Source organism: Callithrix jacchus, chromosome 4 (assembly GCF_049354715.1).
Source record: "Callithrix jacchus isolate 240 chromosome 4, calJac240_pri, whole genome shotgun sequence".
Classification (NCBI taxonomy): domain Eukaryota; kingdom Metazoa; phylum Chordata; class Mammalia; order Primates; family Cebidae; genus Callithrix; species Callithrix jacchus.
The window spans coordinates 5,939,776-5,955,699 of record NC_133505.1 but is presented as its reverse complement, the minus strand read 5'-3'; the positions used below and the strand labels follow the sequence as shown (position 1 = coordinate 5,955,699).

The following is a 15,924-nucleotide window of genomic DNA, read 5'->3' as shown; positions in this document are numbered from 1 at the left end:
ATCAAAATATAAAAGTTCCTAGTACGAGTCCGTGGAGCCAGAGCTTCACACAAATACATGTCGTGCACTACACATTAATACATATATGAAAATTCAGTATTTTGTCCTTCCGGTGTTAACGACTAATGGAGGCAAATCTCTCCGCCTTTGGTTAAGGGCTAAAACTTTGCATTTTAAGGAAGTTCCGAGCGCAGGATCGGAGGGGCGGGTCAAAGAAAACAGACCTCCCAGCCTGCGCCGTCCTCTAGTGCACGCTACCGCTGACCGCGCAGACGCAGGAAGGGGCGGGGCGGAGGGGAGAGGCCATTCGCGGGATTCTGAAGGCCCCGCCCCTCGTCTGCGTCGGGTGGTCACGTGGTTGTCCCGAGCGGGCGAGCGAAGTTAGAAGGTCTATACTGCAGCGAGCGTCGGACACTCCAGCGACCGTGGGGATCAGCGTTGGTGAGCTGCGGCCTTTTTCGAGGTGCCGCTGCCACAGCCACCTGCGTCCGTTACGAGGATTGAGCGTCTCCACCCCGTCAGTGTGAAAGAGGTGGCAGGAGGTGGGTACGCAGGGGCGCAAAGCGTACGGCCCCTAGAAGCCTCGTTTTCGCTCCTGCCAGCAGCTGAAGCCTCCTCTGACAGCTGCGGGGCCACGGCAGGGGTAAGGGCCGAGGGGTTGTTGAACGGTCGCGGCAGCCGGGGCGGGGTAGGGAGGCGACTCTAGGGACTGCCTCATTGGCTGGGTCGGTTTTGGCGCGCTCTCACTTCCGCGCTCCCGATTGGTTGGCGGGCGTCGTTCCCGAGGCGCGCGCCGCGATTGGTAGGCTCGGGCGCGCGGGACCGCACCGCCCGCCCCCTCGCCCGGCGCTCCGGGACTAGCTGGCTGGGTCCGGGCTTAGGGACTCAGCCTGGGCGCGCGTGGCTGTGGGGATGAGGCGGAACATCCCGTCCTCTTGGCAGTTAAGTGGCCGGTCCTGATCTGAGGGGTCTGTAAATCTGGCTCACGGGAAAAGGTCGCTGAGTCCTGCGTCTCCCATTCAGCGGATACCGGCGTTGTTGATAACGGGTTTCGCACGGACCCTGTCCTGCGCCAGGGTTTTAAGGTAGCTGTTAAAGGGACTGGAGAGTGACAGGCAAGTACGGGGCGGGAAAGCTGTCAAGGGTTAGGCTGACTCGGTGAGTGGTTCTCAGCTTCTTTCATGCTCACGTACGTTTGACATCGCAGCCGTGTAACCGAGTGAGGCGCAGATCGCGGCAGGATTTCTCGTCTCCGTTCTTATCGGCTGCACGTTTCTGAGCAGGGCGGCTCACGGCTCACTCAGTAATCCCGAGATCCCCGCCCGGGGCCCGCGCCCCGCAGCTGGAAGAACGTTGCCCGGGGTCTGTTTACTGGGGCCCAAACAACATTTTCTTAACATGAAATAAAGTGGAAAATGGCAGGATGCCCCTACAAAGTAGATGGTTTGGTTTCCTAAGCTGTTTTGTTGTTGTTGTTGTTTGTTTCTTTTTTTTTTTTTTTTTTTTTTTTTTGCTTTGTTTGTTTTTGACACGGGATCTCGCCCTGTCATCCTGGCTGGGGTGCAGCGGTGGGATCCCGGCTCACTGCAACCTCCGCCTCCCGGGTTCCAGCGATTCCCCTGCGTTAGCCTCCCGAGTAGCTGGGACTGCAGGCACACACCGACACGTGGCTAACTTTTGTGTTTGTAGCAGAGGCGGAGTTTCACTCTGTTGGCTAGGCTGGTTTCGAACTCCTGTCCTCAGGTGATGCGCCCGCCCCGGCCTCCCGAGGTGCTGGGATTACAGATGGGAGCCACGACGCCCGGCCTTTTCCTAAGCTGTTTTGTTTGCCCATGTGTGTGCGTGCGCCAGGGCACCACGTAAAGTGCGCTAATGTTAGAAAAGCCACTGCACTGAGTAAAGGCATGGCCACAGCAATTCGGGAGCTCCGTTGGCGGGGCCCGGGGGCCGTGGGCCGTGGAGGAGCGGCTCCCATGCTGAGTTTGTTGGGAGTTTGCTCCGGTTAACCACATTACATATATCCCTTTTATCGTTTTCCTTCTTCATTGCTTGCTAGTCCTTCAGTTCATGGTGGTGGTTAAACATGACCTACGAATGTAAATGGCGACCTCATCTGCCCACATATGAAGGCGGTATTAAGTTACTGTCGGAGCCGAGGCTGTTCCATCTGCCTTCAAAGCAGGAGAGTTAAGATGCTGCTCTGTCGGGGTGGACCTCGGCACACCCAAATATCCGTGTTTTGTTTGTTTGTTGTTTTTTGCTATTTCTTGTTACTATTTCTCAGATCTTTGGGAGCCCTGTATTTAATCTAGGACATGTTTAAAATTTTAAACCGATTTTTAACATTTGTTTAAAATACATGAGTTTCATTTTTTTCAGACATTATGTGCGTATGTATATGTAAAATTAGATATCGAGAGTGATTAACGTTAGTCACCTTAGTCATCGACAGGGCTGAGTTTGGATTAAGTGAGAAAAAACAATAGTTCTACTGTACAGTAGTATTAGTTTTATGATTGTATTTTAAACCTAGACTCCACCTTCAGCGTTGCAAACCATATTGTTTTTTAATTACTAGTATTCTGTGCTTCACCATCTACACTATGAATCCCAATATGAAGCAGAAACAGGAAGAAATCAAAGAGAACATAAAGGTATGTGATTGAATAACTGACTTTTTTGTAGAAAGCATGTGGTTAAAAGTATTTTGATATCATTTAGCCAAATTTCGCCTGGCTGTAATTTCTGGAAGCCTTCAGATAGAGGACGAGTAACAATAGAGAAGGTTTTTAAAAAATTAATTATGGTTGAATATTAAGTCTGACTCAAAAATATGGGATGTCTCTTATTTTGGTCTTTCAACAGTATTTTGTAGTTTTCAGAGCATGAATTTTACACTGTGTATGTTAAATTTTTTCCTGAGTATTCTTTTTGAGGTTGAGTATAATTGTTTCTTTAATTTCATTCTCATTTGATCATTGCTACTGTATAGAAAAATAATTGACTTTTGTATCTTGATTTTGTGTCCTGAAACCTTACTGAAGTTGTTTATTAGTTCTCATTGTCTTTTAGTAGATTCTTCCGGATTTTCTTTTCTTTTGTATCATCTCTGAAGATTCCAAAAGTATCTTTAGGAATTTCTGTGTATAAGATTATTACTGCTTTGTTTCTGCGCTGTATTTCATGAAATGATTTTATTAAAATTCATTGCGTGTATCTTCAGAATTAAGAGTCTTTGACTACACACAAAATATTGCACATTTTTCGAGAGTATACCATAGTCATTACCATCCAGCCTATTGGATTTGCAATACTATTAGAATCCCTGTATGTACTCTTACTGGAAATCTTATTCCAAGTATTTATTCTTGTGGCAACAGGACAGAATTTCTTTAGTTTTGAGTAATTTTGACTAGGTTCATATGTATGGTTCTAAATGAATTTACAATTTAGCTAGGACCTTCCACACAACTTAAACTGTATGAATACCCTGGGAATTGGACCATACCTTCAGGAAAACTATCCATTTGTGGGTTTAAATTAAATAAAGAGCCAGATGCCCATGATAGCTCAAGCCTGTGATCCCAGCTGCTAGGGAGACTGAAGTAGGAGGATTGAGCTCAGAAGTTTGAGAGCAGCCTGGGCAACAAAGGGAGGCCTTGTTTCTAAAAAACCATAATTAGCTGGGTGTGGTGGTGCCCACTTGTAGTTCCGGCTACTTGGGAGGCTGAGGTGGGAGGAATTGCCTAAGCTTAGTAGTTAGGATTGCTTCACTGTATTCCAGCCTGGGTGACAGAGTAAGACCCGTATCTGGAAAAAAAAAATTAATATTAAACTAAATTGAGTACTTAAAAGCCGTTGATAAGTATGATCTTTCGATGGGTTATTTATTTGCCTTGCTTTTCTTAGGACTCTTAACGTTATTTTTCTTGAATACTAGTTCACATTGACAGTTTGTAAATTTGATTCCATTAGCTTCCGTTTAGGGTGATGACATCTTCCCACTGTGCTTTGGGTGTGATTATTTACAGTTTTTGTTATGAAGTTTTTGAAATATTTAGAAGTAGAGTCGGTATTACAGTAATTTCCTTCCCCAGCTTCAGCAGGTACCACTATATGGCCAAATCTGGGGTCATCTATGTTCTTATTCACTCCACCTTTCCTTCAATGCATTATTTTCAAGCAAATCACAGCCAAATAATTTATATACTTCCAGCAGATTACATTTTTAAAAAAGTCTTGTGTTTACGAGCTACAATAAAACTCTTGAATATAAAGGTAGTAGGTTCTGTTTGATTTTGGTTCTGCCTCCAAAACTGAGACCTTGGGTGGGTTAGTTAGCATTTCAGCCTCAGGTTACTCATCTGTAAATTGAGGAACCAGACTAGAACTAGATCTTTGCAAGTTGTATGCAAAATTCTGTGTGAATGTGCTTTTATGTGAATTTTTAAGGGGGAGAGGATTCACAGAATATTAGATAGATTTCCAAAAAGATTAAGACCCATTAATATACAGGAAACTTACTGGCTCTAAGAGTCTATTATTCTGGCCGGGCACGGTGGCTCATGCCTGTAATCCCAGCACTTTGGGAGGCTGAAGCAGACTGATCACGAGGTCAGGAGATCAAGACCATCCTGGTCAACATGGTGAAACCCTGTCTCTACTAAAAATTCAAAAAATTAGCTGGGCACGGTGGCGGGTGCCTGTAATCCCAGCTACTCGGGAGGCTGAGGCAGGAGAATTGCCTGAACCCAGGAGGCGGAGGTTGCGGTGAGCCGAGATTGCGCCATTGCACTCCAGCCTGGGTAACAAGAGTGAAACTCCGTCAAAAAAAAAAAAAAGAGTCTCTTATTCTGATGCATACTCTATATACAGAAAATAATAATAGTAATATTACATTGTTTTAGGCCAAAGTCTATAAAGCTTATATAAATAAAAGTTAAATCTTAGAAATGGTCTTTTTTTTGTGTGACAGTAACGTAGCTGGCTTCTTTGACCATTATTAACAGCAAGCATTTAAGTAAATTAACACCTCGTATTACTAAGGTTCCAACGTTACATTGTCTTTTATTTGTCTGGAGACTGTTGACTAATATATAATCTAAATTATATCTGAAATGTTGGTGTAATTGTTCTCACAGTAGCTGGCATTTGTCCTTCAGTTAAATGATGAGATAATAATCAGCAGTAGAAACTTTACCGTGGGAAAGGTGAACTCTTGTCATGTGAAGTACTGTGTGCTATCAGTAACTTTCTCACGCTGGGATGGTATCATGTTCTTGCTAACCTTGTTTGAGTATTCACCATTGTTTGCTATCCCATGGGGGCAGTGTAACTAATGATATTTTGCAAAAATAAGAGAGAGCTTTCAGATCATGAAATATAAAGGAAGTTATTTACATATTACAAGGAAGGCAGTATTTTCACCAAAACCATACTTTGGGCATTTTAGAGTGAGTATTTTAGTATGCCTCGGGCACTGACATTTTAGTCACCTTCTAATGAATGTGCTTGAAGCAGAACTGCTTCTACTATCAGGTAATGGTTGAGGGGGGATGTCTATTACACATGTACTTTGTTTTGTGTACAGTATATTCCGGAAAATTATGTTCTTTTGGTGAGTACCTTTAAGCATCTGGGGGATAGTCATGACTTAAGGAGGTCTGAGATAAATCTTTTTGACTAGGGGGAGACATATTTTGCAGTGTAAATGATTTTTTCTTCCAGTTTACCTGTTTTGTGAGTTCATACGATAAATGTTACAATGTTTGGTTTTATAAAAGAGTACCTGTAAGTTTTTAGTTTCTGTGTGGACGATTTTTCAGAGAGCTGAGGAATTTTGTTAGTGTGTTTTAACTAGATATGATTAACAAAATGACCATAGCAAGAGCATACATTGGAGTGAGAGGAGTTACTTGTACTTGTGTCTAGTTTGGGTAATATGATTCATTCTTAAGGATTCTTTAAACTTTATTATAATTTTTGGAAATAACAAGTTTGCCAGTTGATTAAACCAGTGTCTTGTTCATAGGTAACCTTATAAAATTATATAGCAGACCAAATGTTTGTGTTCTGTTGCTTCCCCACCCCAGATTATAGAAGGATTAAGAGTAACACTGTATAGAAACTCAGTAACCTACATAACCATATAGCAGTGAAGTAACTAAATAACCATATTGCAACTCAGTAACCAGATAATGAACTATCTTAACTTTCAGAATTGTTCTGTCCCAAGAAGAACTCTGAAGATGATTCAGCCTTCAGCATCTGGATCTCTTGTTGGAAGAGAAAATGAGGTATGTGCTATATGGCTAAAATGGGGTACTGGTGATACAATGTCTGCATAAAAACATTACTATTTTGTTGGTCAGAAACACATAAATTGTTGAAATTTGGAAATAACAATTATATATTCCCCAAATAAGTGATTTTTTTTTTTTTAATTGTTCAATTTAAGAAGTTCACTGGGTGCAGTGTGGTGGCTCATGCCTATAACCCAAGCACTCTGGGAGGCTGAGGAGGGCAGATCATGTGAGGTCAGGAGTTTGAGACCAACCTGTCCAACATGGTGAATCCCTGCCTCTACTAAAAATACAAAATTAGCCAGGGCATGGTGGTGTGTGCCTGTAATCCCAGCTACTTGGGAGGCTGAGACAGGAGAATCACTTGAACCCAGGAGGCAGAGGTTGCAGTGAGCGGAGATTGCACCACTGCACTCCACCCTGCAGCCTGGGCAACAAAGCAAGACTCTGTCTCAAAAAAAAAAAATTGAATTGCAATGAATGCCTGTAGTACTGGAATGATGAAGTAAATTATGAATGCTTTTATAGAAGTAATGTGTGATATTTTTAGAATAAAGTATTAGATTCTTTTACCCACGTATGTAAACAATGACATCATGGATAAGCATTTTTAGACTTTGGCAGAATGAAAATGTTACCTTTCTGTGATACTGAATTTAAATACAATATTTAAACACAAAAATAACTTTAGGCCAGCCATGGTGGCTGATGCCTATAATCCCAGCACTTTGGGAGGTTGTGGTGGGTTGATCGCTTGAGCTCAGGAGTTTGAGACTAGTCTGGGCAACATGGGAAAACCCCATTTTACATAAAATGCAAAAATTAGACAGGTGTGGTGGCATACGCCTATAGTCCCAGCTACTTGGGGGTCTGAAGCAGGAGAATTGCCTTAGCCTAGGAAGTCGAGGCTGCAGTGAGCCACTTTTGTACCACTGAGCAACAGTCTGTTTAACAAAGTGAGACCCTGTCTCAAAATAATAATAGTAATAATTTTATGGCTGGGTACGGTGGCTCACAGCTGTAATTTCAACACTTTGGGAGGCTGAGGTCGGTGGATCACTTGAGGTCAGGAATTCAAGACCAGCCTGGCCAACATGGTGAAATGCCATGTCTACTAAGCACAAAAAAATTAGCTGGGCTTGGTGGCACACACCTGTAATCTCAGCTACTAGGGAGGCTGAGGCAGGAGAATCACTTACATCTGGGAGGTGGAGGTTGCAGTGAGCCGAGATCACACCACTGCACTCCAGCATGGGTGACAGAGTGAGACTGTGTTTCAATAAGAATAAAAATTAAAAATTTTTTTAAATAATAAATAAATAATTTCAGCTAAGCTGTAGACCATAGTCTAATCCAAAGTAGTTGTTGCAAATAAAATTCCTAAAATGTTAGTATGCATTTTGGTAGAATTTTTAATTGTATAACTTTTTTAAAGATTCAGAGATAACAAAAAAGATTTGCATTTTCTTTTTTAAATACATAAATGAAAAACCACCTAGTTTCTCGCTAATTAAATCAAAGTAAATACAGTTAAGTGTTTTCGTTATAGTTGTCCACAGGCTTGTCCAAAAGGAAACATCGGAATGATCAGGTAACATCTGCAACTTCCAGCCCTGGGGTTATTGTCCCAGAATCTAGTGAAAATAAAAATCTTGGAGGAGTCACCCAGGAGGCATATGATCTTATGATTAAAGGTATGAAAAAATAGATAACTTTTGTCTTAAAGTTTTAAATTATGATATAAGGAAAAATTTGTTAATACTATTATGAATTCTGCTGATTACCTTATCTAGTGATACTGTTCGATATCAACATACTTGTATGTGTTCAATGATTTAGAATTTTTTATGATTGTAAATATAATGACACTGCACATGTTTTTGTGTGTGACGATTTGTTTGACAAGATGCATGTGGGGTTGAAATGTTAAGGAAAAGGAGACCTGGTGTAGTGGCTCATGCAGGGAATCCCAGCACGCTGTGAGGCTGAAGCAGGGGGTTGGCTTGAGTCTAGAAGTTTGAGGCTAGCTTGGGCAATAATACAGTGAGATGCTATCTGTAAAAGCATTAGCTGAGCATGGTGGTTTGTGCTTGTATTCTTAGCTACTCAGGAGGCTCATGTGAGCCTAGGAGTTGGCTGCCACATGAGCTATGATAGCGCCACTGCATTCCAGCCTGGGTGACAGGTCACGATCCATTCTTTGAAGAAAAAAAAAGTTGGGGGGAAAGGATAGTTATTAATATGACAGCTCTGATATTGGATTGCCTTGGTTTATAAGACTTGGAAATAGGCTTTTGAGAAGAAAAATGTTTAGAGAATGAGTTTGAGGTATGAAAGGGATTTGAATATTCCAGGAGAGTGTGGCATAAAGAAACCAATAAAAATACAGATGAATAGGCTGGAAAAGTGGCTCATGCCTGTAATCCTAGCACTTTGGGAGGCCAAGGCAGGTGGATCATGAGGTCAAGAGATTGAGACCATCTTGGCCAACATGGTAGAACCCCGTCTCTACTAAAAAATACACAAATTAGCTGGGTGTGGTGGTGCACATTTGTATTCCCAGCTGCTCAGGAGGCTGAGGCAGGAGAATTGATTGAACCCTCGAGGCAGAGGTTGCGGTGAGCTGAGATCAGCCACTGCCCTCCAGCCTGGTGCCTGGCGACACAGTGAGACTCTTGTCTAAAAAAAAAAAAAGCCTGTAGATTAAAGAGCAGGATTTGTGACACTTATATCTTGATTAGGTTAAAATTAAATCATGGATTGGTTAAAATAAACTGCTAAAGTTAAATATCAGAACAAATAACGATGTATCATAGTGCTAATATAACCACAGGTGAAAAACATTATCCATGTAACCCTCAATGGGATATATGGTAAGAATTGAAAGAACTGCAAAGAAATCCCAAACTTTGTTACATTTGTTGTTTGAACTTTATTGTATTTGTTGGTAGTGGTATTGGTGTAATGTTGAAAAAAAAAAAGTTACATTTTAGGATTGAACAAGTGAGTAACATGTTGGTGCTGTTGGGAGCCAGGTTCATAATGTGGTAAATGGAAGTACAAATATGGAATGGGAGAAGGAAAGGAAGAATTATGTTGTTACATTGCAATTGGGAATATCAGTATAAACTCATGATTTTTTACAGAGTATTAAATTTCTTAGCACTGCCCCTAAATAAATAGAAACAAACTACACTTCTGTAGCAGGGAGCACACCCTGTATCCAGTTCTTGGTTTGTAAACACAATTTTTCACTAAAGTTCCTTGGAGAAATTGCTGCCTCCAGGTCAGGGGCAGGGAAACTTTAGGTGATCATGGATTATCTTGTGACAGAAAATAAGGAAGTACACAAAAATGGGTGGACATGTTGAAAGAACACACATCATCTTGGAAGGATTCTCATGGACTACAGTTGAAAAAATTTGAGCATCAAAATGAATAATGACAAGAATGGATTATAATACATTGAGGAAAAAAGGACATATGAGTCCATACTGATAAATTTTCTTTTAAATTGGGGTAGGAAAAGTTTTTATTTGCAGAATAATGCTAACTACTACACGTAGAAGGAATTTCGTAAGTGAAAAATTGGTTTTCCATCCACCGTAGAAGTAATAGATAGAAGCCAGAAATGTCAATCATCAGTGTAATTAAACTTAAATTAAAAAGTTGTTGGAGGACAGGATATTGACATGGTCTCAAATATTTTACTCTACAGATCATTAGTTAATTACTAAGGGAAAAAGTTATCTTTATAAGGCAGAAATCTGGTGGATAGCATCTTAACCAAATGATCAAATTTAATATCTCCAGTATCATGACAAGTTGGTGTGTGCTTCCTGATGGTACACTGAGGTTACAACATACTTATATGGTATTCCTGCCAAAAATGTTTAGTTTGAATCTGATCATGGAGACAAATAAAAAATTAAGGACAGGTACAGAATAAGTGATGTGTACTTTGTGAAAATGTCAACATTAAATACTAAGACACAACCTCACAAAAAAATGTGTTGCAAAAATCTTTAATAATCTACTTGGAAGATATATACGTATTGTACTTTTGTTGTAATTCTTCTGAAGGATTGAAATCTTTGAAATGTTGGGGAAAATAGAATAATATTGATTTTATTTTCTAATTTAATCTTTTGAAAATGAATGTTACTAAACAATATGGGGGGTACTAAGATTGGAAATTTTTTTGAAACAAGAGAAATTATGGGGTTTTGACAGTAATGATTTTTTAAAAGTTATATGTAAAACATTATTTTAGAAAATCCGTCTTCTCAATATTGGAAAGAAGCGGCAGAAAAACGGAGGAAGGCGCTGTATGAAGCACTTAAGGAAAATGAAAAAGTATGTATTGAGTATAATTCGTATCTTTTTTTAAATTCCAGGATTGTTTTACTCTTGCCGCTTAGCATATTAGAGCAACATGAACTAGCTTTAATACTGGCTTAAGAAAAGCTTAAATAAAAAGGCAGCTTCTTGATGGAATTATCACACAAAATGAATCCTGTTGAGAGTCAGATCTATGCTGCACGTCCTCCACGTTATATACTTGTAGGCCTGCAATTTGATTTATAACATAACAAATCTAGAATACTGAACTTTATTTATGTAATATAGCTTCATAAAGAAATTGAACAAAAGGACAAGGAAATCGCCCGCCTGAAAAAGGAGAATAAAGAGTTGGCAGAAGTAGCAGAACATGTACAGTATATGGCAGAGCTAATAGAGGTAGGTAATGTAACAGTTACCTGGTTCACATTTACGTGTTTTTCTGTAAAACTGAGCTAGTATAGTGTGATCACTTTGAAGGGTTGGGGCTCTGGAATCAGATTTCCTGGATTTGAGACTTAATTTTCTTCCTGGCACCATAAGTTTGGTGGGTAGAGTGGGTTTATCCTGTCAGGGCTTCATTTTCCTCATCTAGAAAGTGAGAGTAATGGTGACTACTTTATAGGCTTGTTAGGAGAATTAAATGAGCTGTAATAGATGGACAGTTGCAAGGAGTATTTGCAGAGAATAGAAGTTCATTAAAAGCAATTAGCTTATGCCTGGAAAATAGAGAAAATTATTTAATAGTTGACATATTTTTAGGTAGTTTTAATGCCAGCTTGACAGGGCTGTTGTTTATAAAATTGCTAATTTGTCCACTAAATAAGTTTGGTGGTTTTATCTGACTAAAGAATTTTGTAAGTGGCTAATGTGTTTGTAAGAATTAGCCTGATGAGTGTTGTTTTACCAGACTTGCCCTTAAAAAGGTTTTAAGATTTATTTATTCACGTTTGCAAAAAGTTTGTCTTGCTGATAGGAAGAAAGTATTTCAAATCAAAACTTTTCACATAGCTGAATTGTTACCTTACATTTGAGATCCGTGATAGAATTCATGTTTGAAATTTTCATTTCTAAATAGTGTAGTAGCTCTCCTAACTGCCTTAAAAGTATTGGTCTACAGCTGACTGGAAATGTAGAACACTTAGTTGTCCCTGCAGCTGCTTGGGGAAGTAACTATTTTAAGTTATACTCTGAAATCATTTCAGTGCTTTAAAAAAAAAAAGGCAAATTATTAAACACTTGGACTTTGCTGACTGTGGTCTAGCATGGGAGAGACTTTGATATGGCACTGTTAATAAATGGATTTATTGAGGGGCAAGATGAAAAAAATCTCATTACAGCTATAGCAGTATGCTGATCAACTTGGGTTTTAACATTTTTACAATAAATGATATTGGTTTATTCTTTAAAAGAGACTGAATGGTGAACCTCTGGATAACTTGGAATCACTGGATAGTCAGGAATTTGATTCTGAAGAAGAAACTGGTGAGGATTCTGAAGTGGAAGAATCAGAAATTGGCACTTGTGCTGAAGGAATTGTATCTTCCTCTACAGATGCAAAGCCATGTATATGAAATGCATTAATATTTGACTGTTGAGAATTTTACTGCCAAAGTTTACCTCCACTAGTTCTTTGTAGCAGAGTACATGACTACCTAATGCCAACTCAGGAATCAAGCTTCCTTTTTTGAATCCTGGGACCCTATTGTATTAAAGTACAAATACTATGTATTTTTAATCTACGATGCTTTATGTAAATAGGATTTTCTCAGTTGTCAGACATGACTTATGCATATGACTAAATAAACTTCAAACTCCTACTGAACATTGTGTACAACTTAGAATAATACAAGGAGTCTGTGTAGAAAATTTGTCTATTTCTATGTTTTTATGTTGTTCTCTTTCTATTCAATTGCTAACTACCTTGGAGGAAACAAGGAGAAAATGAACTTAACAGTATTTAGACTGAGTTAGCTGAGGCTTTAACTCCCAAACTTGGTTGTACCTCAAGCTCACTGTAGGCACTGTTGGTAATAACAAGTCGTTTTTGGAATGGAGCATGAGAATCTGTTTTCCAAAAGCTTTTCAATTGAATGTGATTAGCCAGTGTGAGGCTCAACTGGTTGGCAGGATCAGACTCTTCTTGGAAGCTTAAAATGATGGGTGATGGTGATAATCCTAGAGAAACAAAGTGGAGAATGGGGAAAAGTTCAATGGAAAAAAAAACCAGGAATAGCTGAAAATTACAGAACTTTAAGTCACTACAGGAAGCTAGTGGCAATTAACGTTAGTGTGGCTCTGTATGTTTCAAGTGTGGGTCACTAGCCTGAAGATAGAATTAAAAAGTTAACTTAATTTTAAAAAAGGAATTGAAGAATATTCTGGATTGGGGCAAGAGGAGAATCAGCTGAGAGGCCTTTGGAATGCTTAAGAAAGAAAACAGATAAATAGAATAGGATGATTTGGCAAATAGTATTTCTGTAACATGCCAGGATTTGATGGTGAGGAGCAAAAGGAGAAGGAATTGAAGGGAACTTAAAAAGTAATTGGGGAGGCCGGGCGCGGTGGCTCAAGCCTGTAATCCCAGCACTTTGGGAGGCCGAGGCGGGTGGATGATGAGGTCAAAAGATCGAGACCATCCAGGTCAACATGGTGAAACCCATCTCTATTAAAGATACAAAAAATTAGCTGGGCATGGTGGCACGTGCCTGTAATCCCAGCTACTCAGGAGGCTGAGGCAGGAGAATTGCCTGAACCCGGGAGGCAGAGGTTGCCGTGAGCCGAGATTGCGCCATTGCACTCCTGCCTGGCTAAGAAGAGCGAAACTCTGTCTCAAAAAAAAAAAAAAACTAATGGAGCAGAGGGGTCGGAAAGGTAAAACAGTGGTGGCTGCGGTGTGGTTTGCGCTGAGATGACAACCTTAGTGCTGGATAATGGAGCTTACAACACCAAAATCGGTTACAGCCATGAAAATGTGTCGGTTATCCCTAATTGTCAGTTCCGGTCAAAAACTGTACGCCTTAAAACTTTCACTGCGAACCAGACAGATGAAATGAAAGATCCTTCTGGACTCTTCTACATCCTTCCCTTTGAAAAGGGCTTCTTCGTGAATTGTGATGTTTAAAGACAAGTTTGGGATTACCTTTTTGGAAAAGAAATGTATCAGGTGACAAATTAGAGTTGATTTTTTAGATACTAATATTATTATCACTGAACATACTTCAAGAATCAATGAATGAAATACTATTTGAAGAGTACCAGTTCCAAGCAGTATTAAAAGTAAATGCTGGGGCTCTTATTGCAGATAGATATTTCCAAGGTAATCCTTATGAATTATGCTGTATCATTGTTGATAGTGGATATTCCTTTACACATATACTTCCTTACTGTAGAAGAAAAAAGCAGTTATTCGGCAGCTACATGGTATAGATGAAACACGTGTGATTAATCAAGTGAAAAAAGATGTATACTATGTGTCTCAGGATTTTTGATAGAGACATGGCTATTGAAAAATTGAAAGGAGAAGAAAAACAGTAATGATACACTATGTCTTGCCTAAGTTTAGTACAATTAGAAAGGGCTCTGTAAGCCAAGAGAAGAGATGGTGTTGAGTGGAAAATCTAAATTTGGGGAACAAATTCTTCGTCTGGCCAGTGAGAGATTTGCTGTTCTGGAAATACTCTTTAATCCTTCCGATAGAGGCATTCAAGAAATGGGAATTCCAGAAGCTATTGTCTATTCCATTCAGAATCTACCTGAAGAAATGTAGCCAAGTTTTTTTAAGAACATTGTCTCGACAGGAGGAAACTCCCTTTTCCCAGGATTCAGGGATCGTGTTTACTCAGAAGTTTGATGTCTTACTCCGGCAGATTATGACGTTTCTGTTGTGCTGCCTGAAAACCCTGTTACTTATGTCTGGGAAGGTGGAACATCGATAATCAGAGAATGATGACTTTGCAGATACGGTGGTAATGAGAAGATTACGAAGAAAATGGACATAGCATCTGTGAAGAGAAATCTGATATTTAAGCAACATTTCTGAATGAAAATCTTGACTAGTTGTGACCATAAGGTTTAATTTCAAAGTTTCTTTTAAAAGAGGTTATGGAACTGTTACCGTTCTTCCTAAGAAAAAGCCTTGAATATATGTAAATACTTTGATCCATTGCTAATTTTCAAAGGCATCTTAGGTTATTACAGTAAACCATAACTCAGTCCACATTTTCATTTAGGAGCTAAACTACTATAACAATGCTTATGCTGTTTCCAAGGGTATGTATTATTTTTCATTAAAACCAGAAAGGATGAATTTATTTTAATTCTTCAGAGCCGAAAGCACAAATTTAACTTCCTCACTGGTATTTCCTTAGAAGGTAGTTTTGTGTGATTGTGACTACTTTGTTTAAAAATTGTCATCCTTATTTATACATTCTAAAGTTGGAAAGGCTGATCTTCTACGTATGTAATGTTTATTTTGTACCTAGAGCACATTTAAAAGAGTGGAGACCAAAGCTAATGAAGTTTTCTTGGTTAAAAAAAAAAAAAACTAATGTAGTTGCTAAAACCATAAAACTTCCAGAAGTATATATAGGAAAGTTCTTATATAAACCTTGGGTTTGGCAAAGAGTTCTCAAATAGGACACACAAAAAAGCATAAGTTTCGTAAATTTTGAAAACCTTTTGAAAGACAAATGAAAAGGCAAGGGCAGACGGGGAACATACTTGCAGAACGTAGCCAGCAAAGGATTTGTATCCGTGAAGAACTCTTAACAGCTCACTACTAGATGACTTAACTTTTTAAATGGGGAAAAGATTTGCACACTTCATCAAAGGATATATATGAGATGGCCAGTAAGTGCATGCTCAACGTTAGTTATTAAGGAAGTGCAAATTAAATGACAACCAGATACCGCTATATACCTATCAGAATTGTTTTCATTTGGAAAAATGAAAACAGCTATATCGAGTGTTAAGGATGTGAAGCATCTGAAACCCTCCCGCAGTGGTGGTGGCAGTGTCAAATGCAACAACTGCTATAGAGAAATTGAACGATTCCTTAGAAGTTACACACATGTGGGCGGGTGCAGTGGCTCACGCCTGTAATCCCAGCACTTTGGGAGGCCGAGGCGGGTGGATCACGAGGTCAAGAGATCGAGACCTGGTCAACATGGTGAAACCCTGTCTCTACTAAAAATACAAAAAATTAGCTGGGCATGGTGGCACGTGCCTGTAATCCCAGCTACTCAGGAGGCTGAGGCAGGAGAACTGCCTGAACCCACCC

At 39.7% G+C, this 15,924-nt stretch overlaps 1 protein-coding gene and 1 pseudogene across 5 annotated transcripts; both read left to right on the top strand.

The window, feature by feature from the left end:
- The first annotated feature begins 383 nt into the window (after window positions 1–383).
- GMNN (geminin DNA replication inhibitor) lies at window positions 384–12,468 on the top strand. Of its 5 annotated transcripts, none has more exons than XM_002746173.7 (7): window positions 384–542; window positions 2,579–2,654; window positions 6,219–6,296; window positions 7,852–7,996; window positions 10,576–10,658; window positions 10,932–11,042; window positions 12,056–12,468. In XM_002746173.7, exons 2-7 carry the CDS (start codon window positions 2,604–2,606, stop codon window positions 12,215–12,217), a joined length of 630 nt encoding a protein of 209 aa, XP_002746219.1. In that variant the 5' UTR covers window positions 384–542; window positions 2,579–2,603; the 3' UTR covers window positions 12,218–12,468. The 5 variants fall into 5 exon arrangements, with proteins under 5 accessions (XP_002746219.1, XP_008992132.1, XP_035150648.1 ...); XM_008993884.5 differs by having other exon boundaries at window positions 384–643; XM_035294757.3 differs by lacking the exon at window positions 384–542 and adding an exon at window positions 888–941.
- A 954-nt stretch (window positions 12,469–13,422) lies between these two features.
- Window positions 13,423–14,810, top strand: LOC144582007 (actin-related protein 6 pseudogene; annotated as a pseudogene).
- Window positions 14,811–15,924: the final 1,114 nt, after the last annotated feature.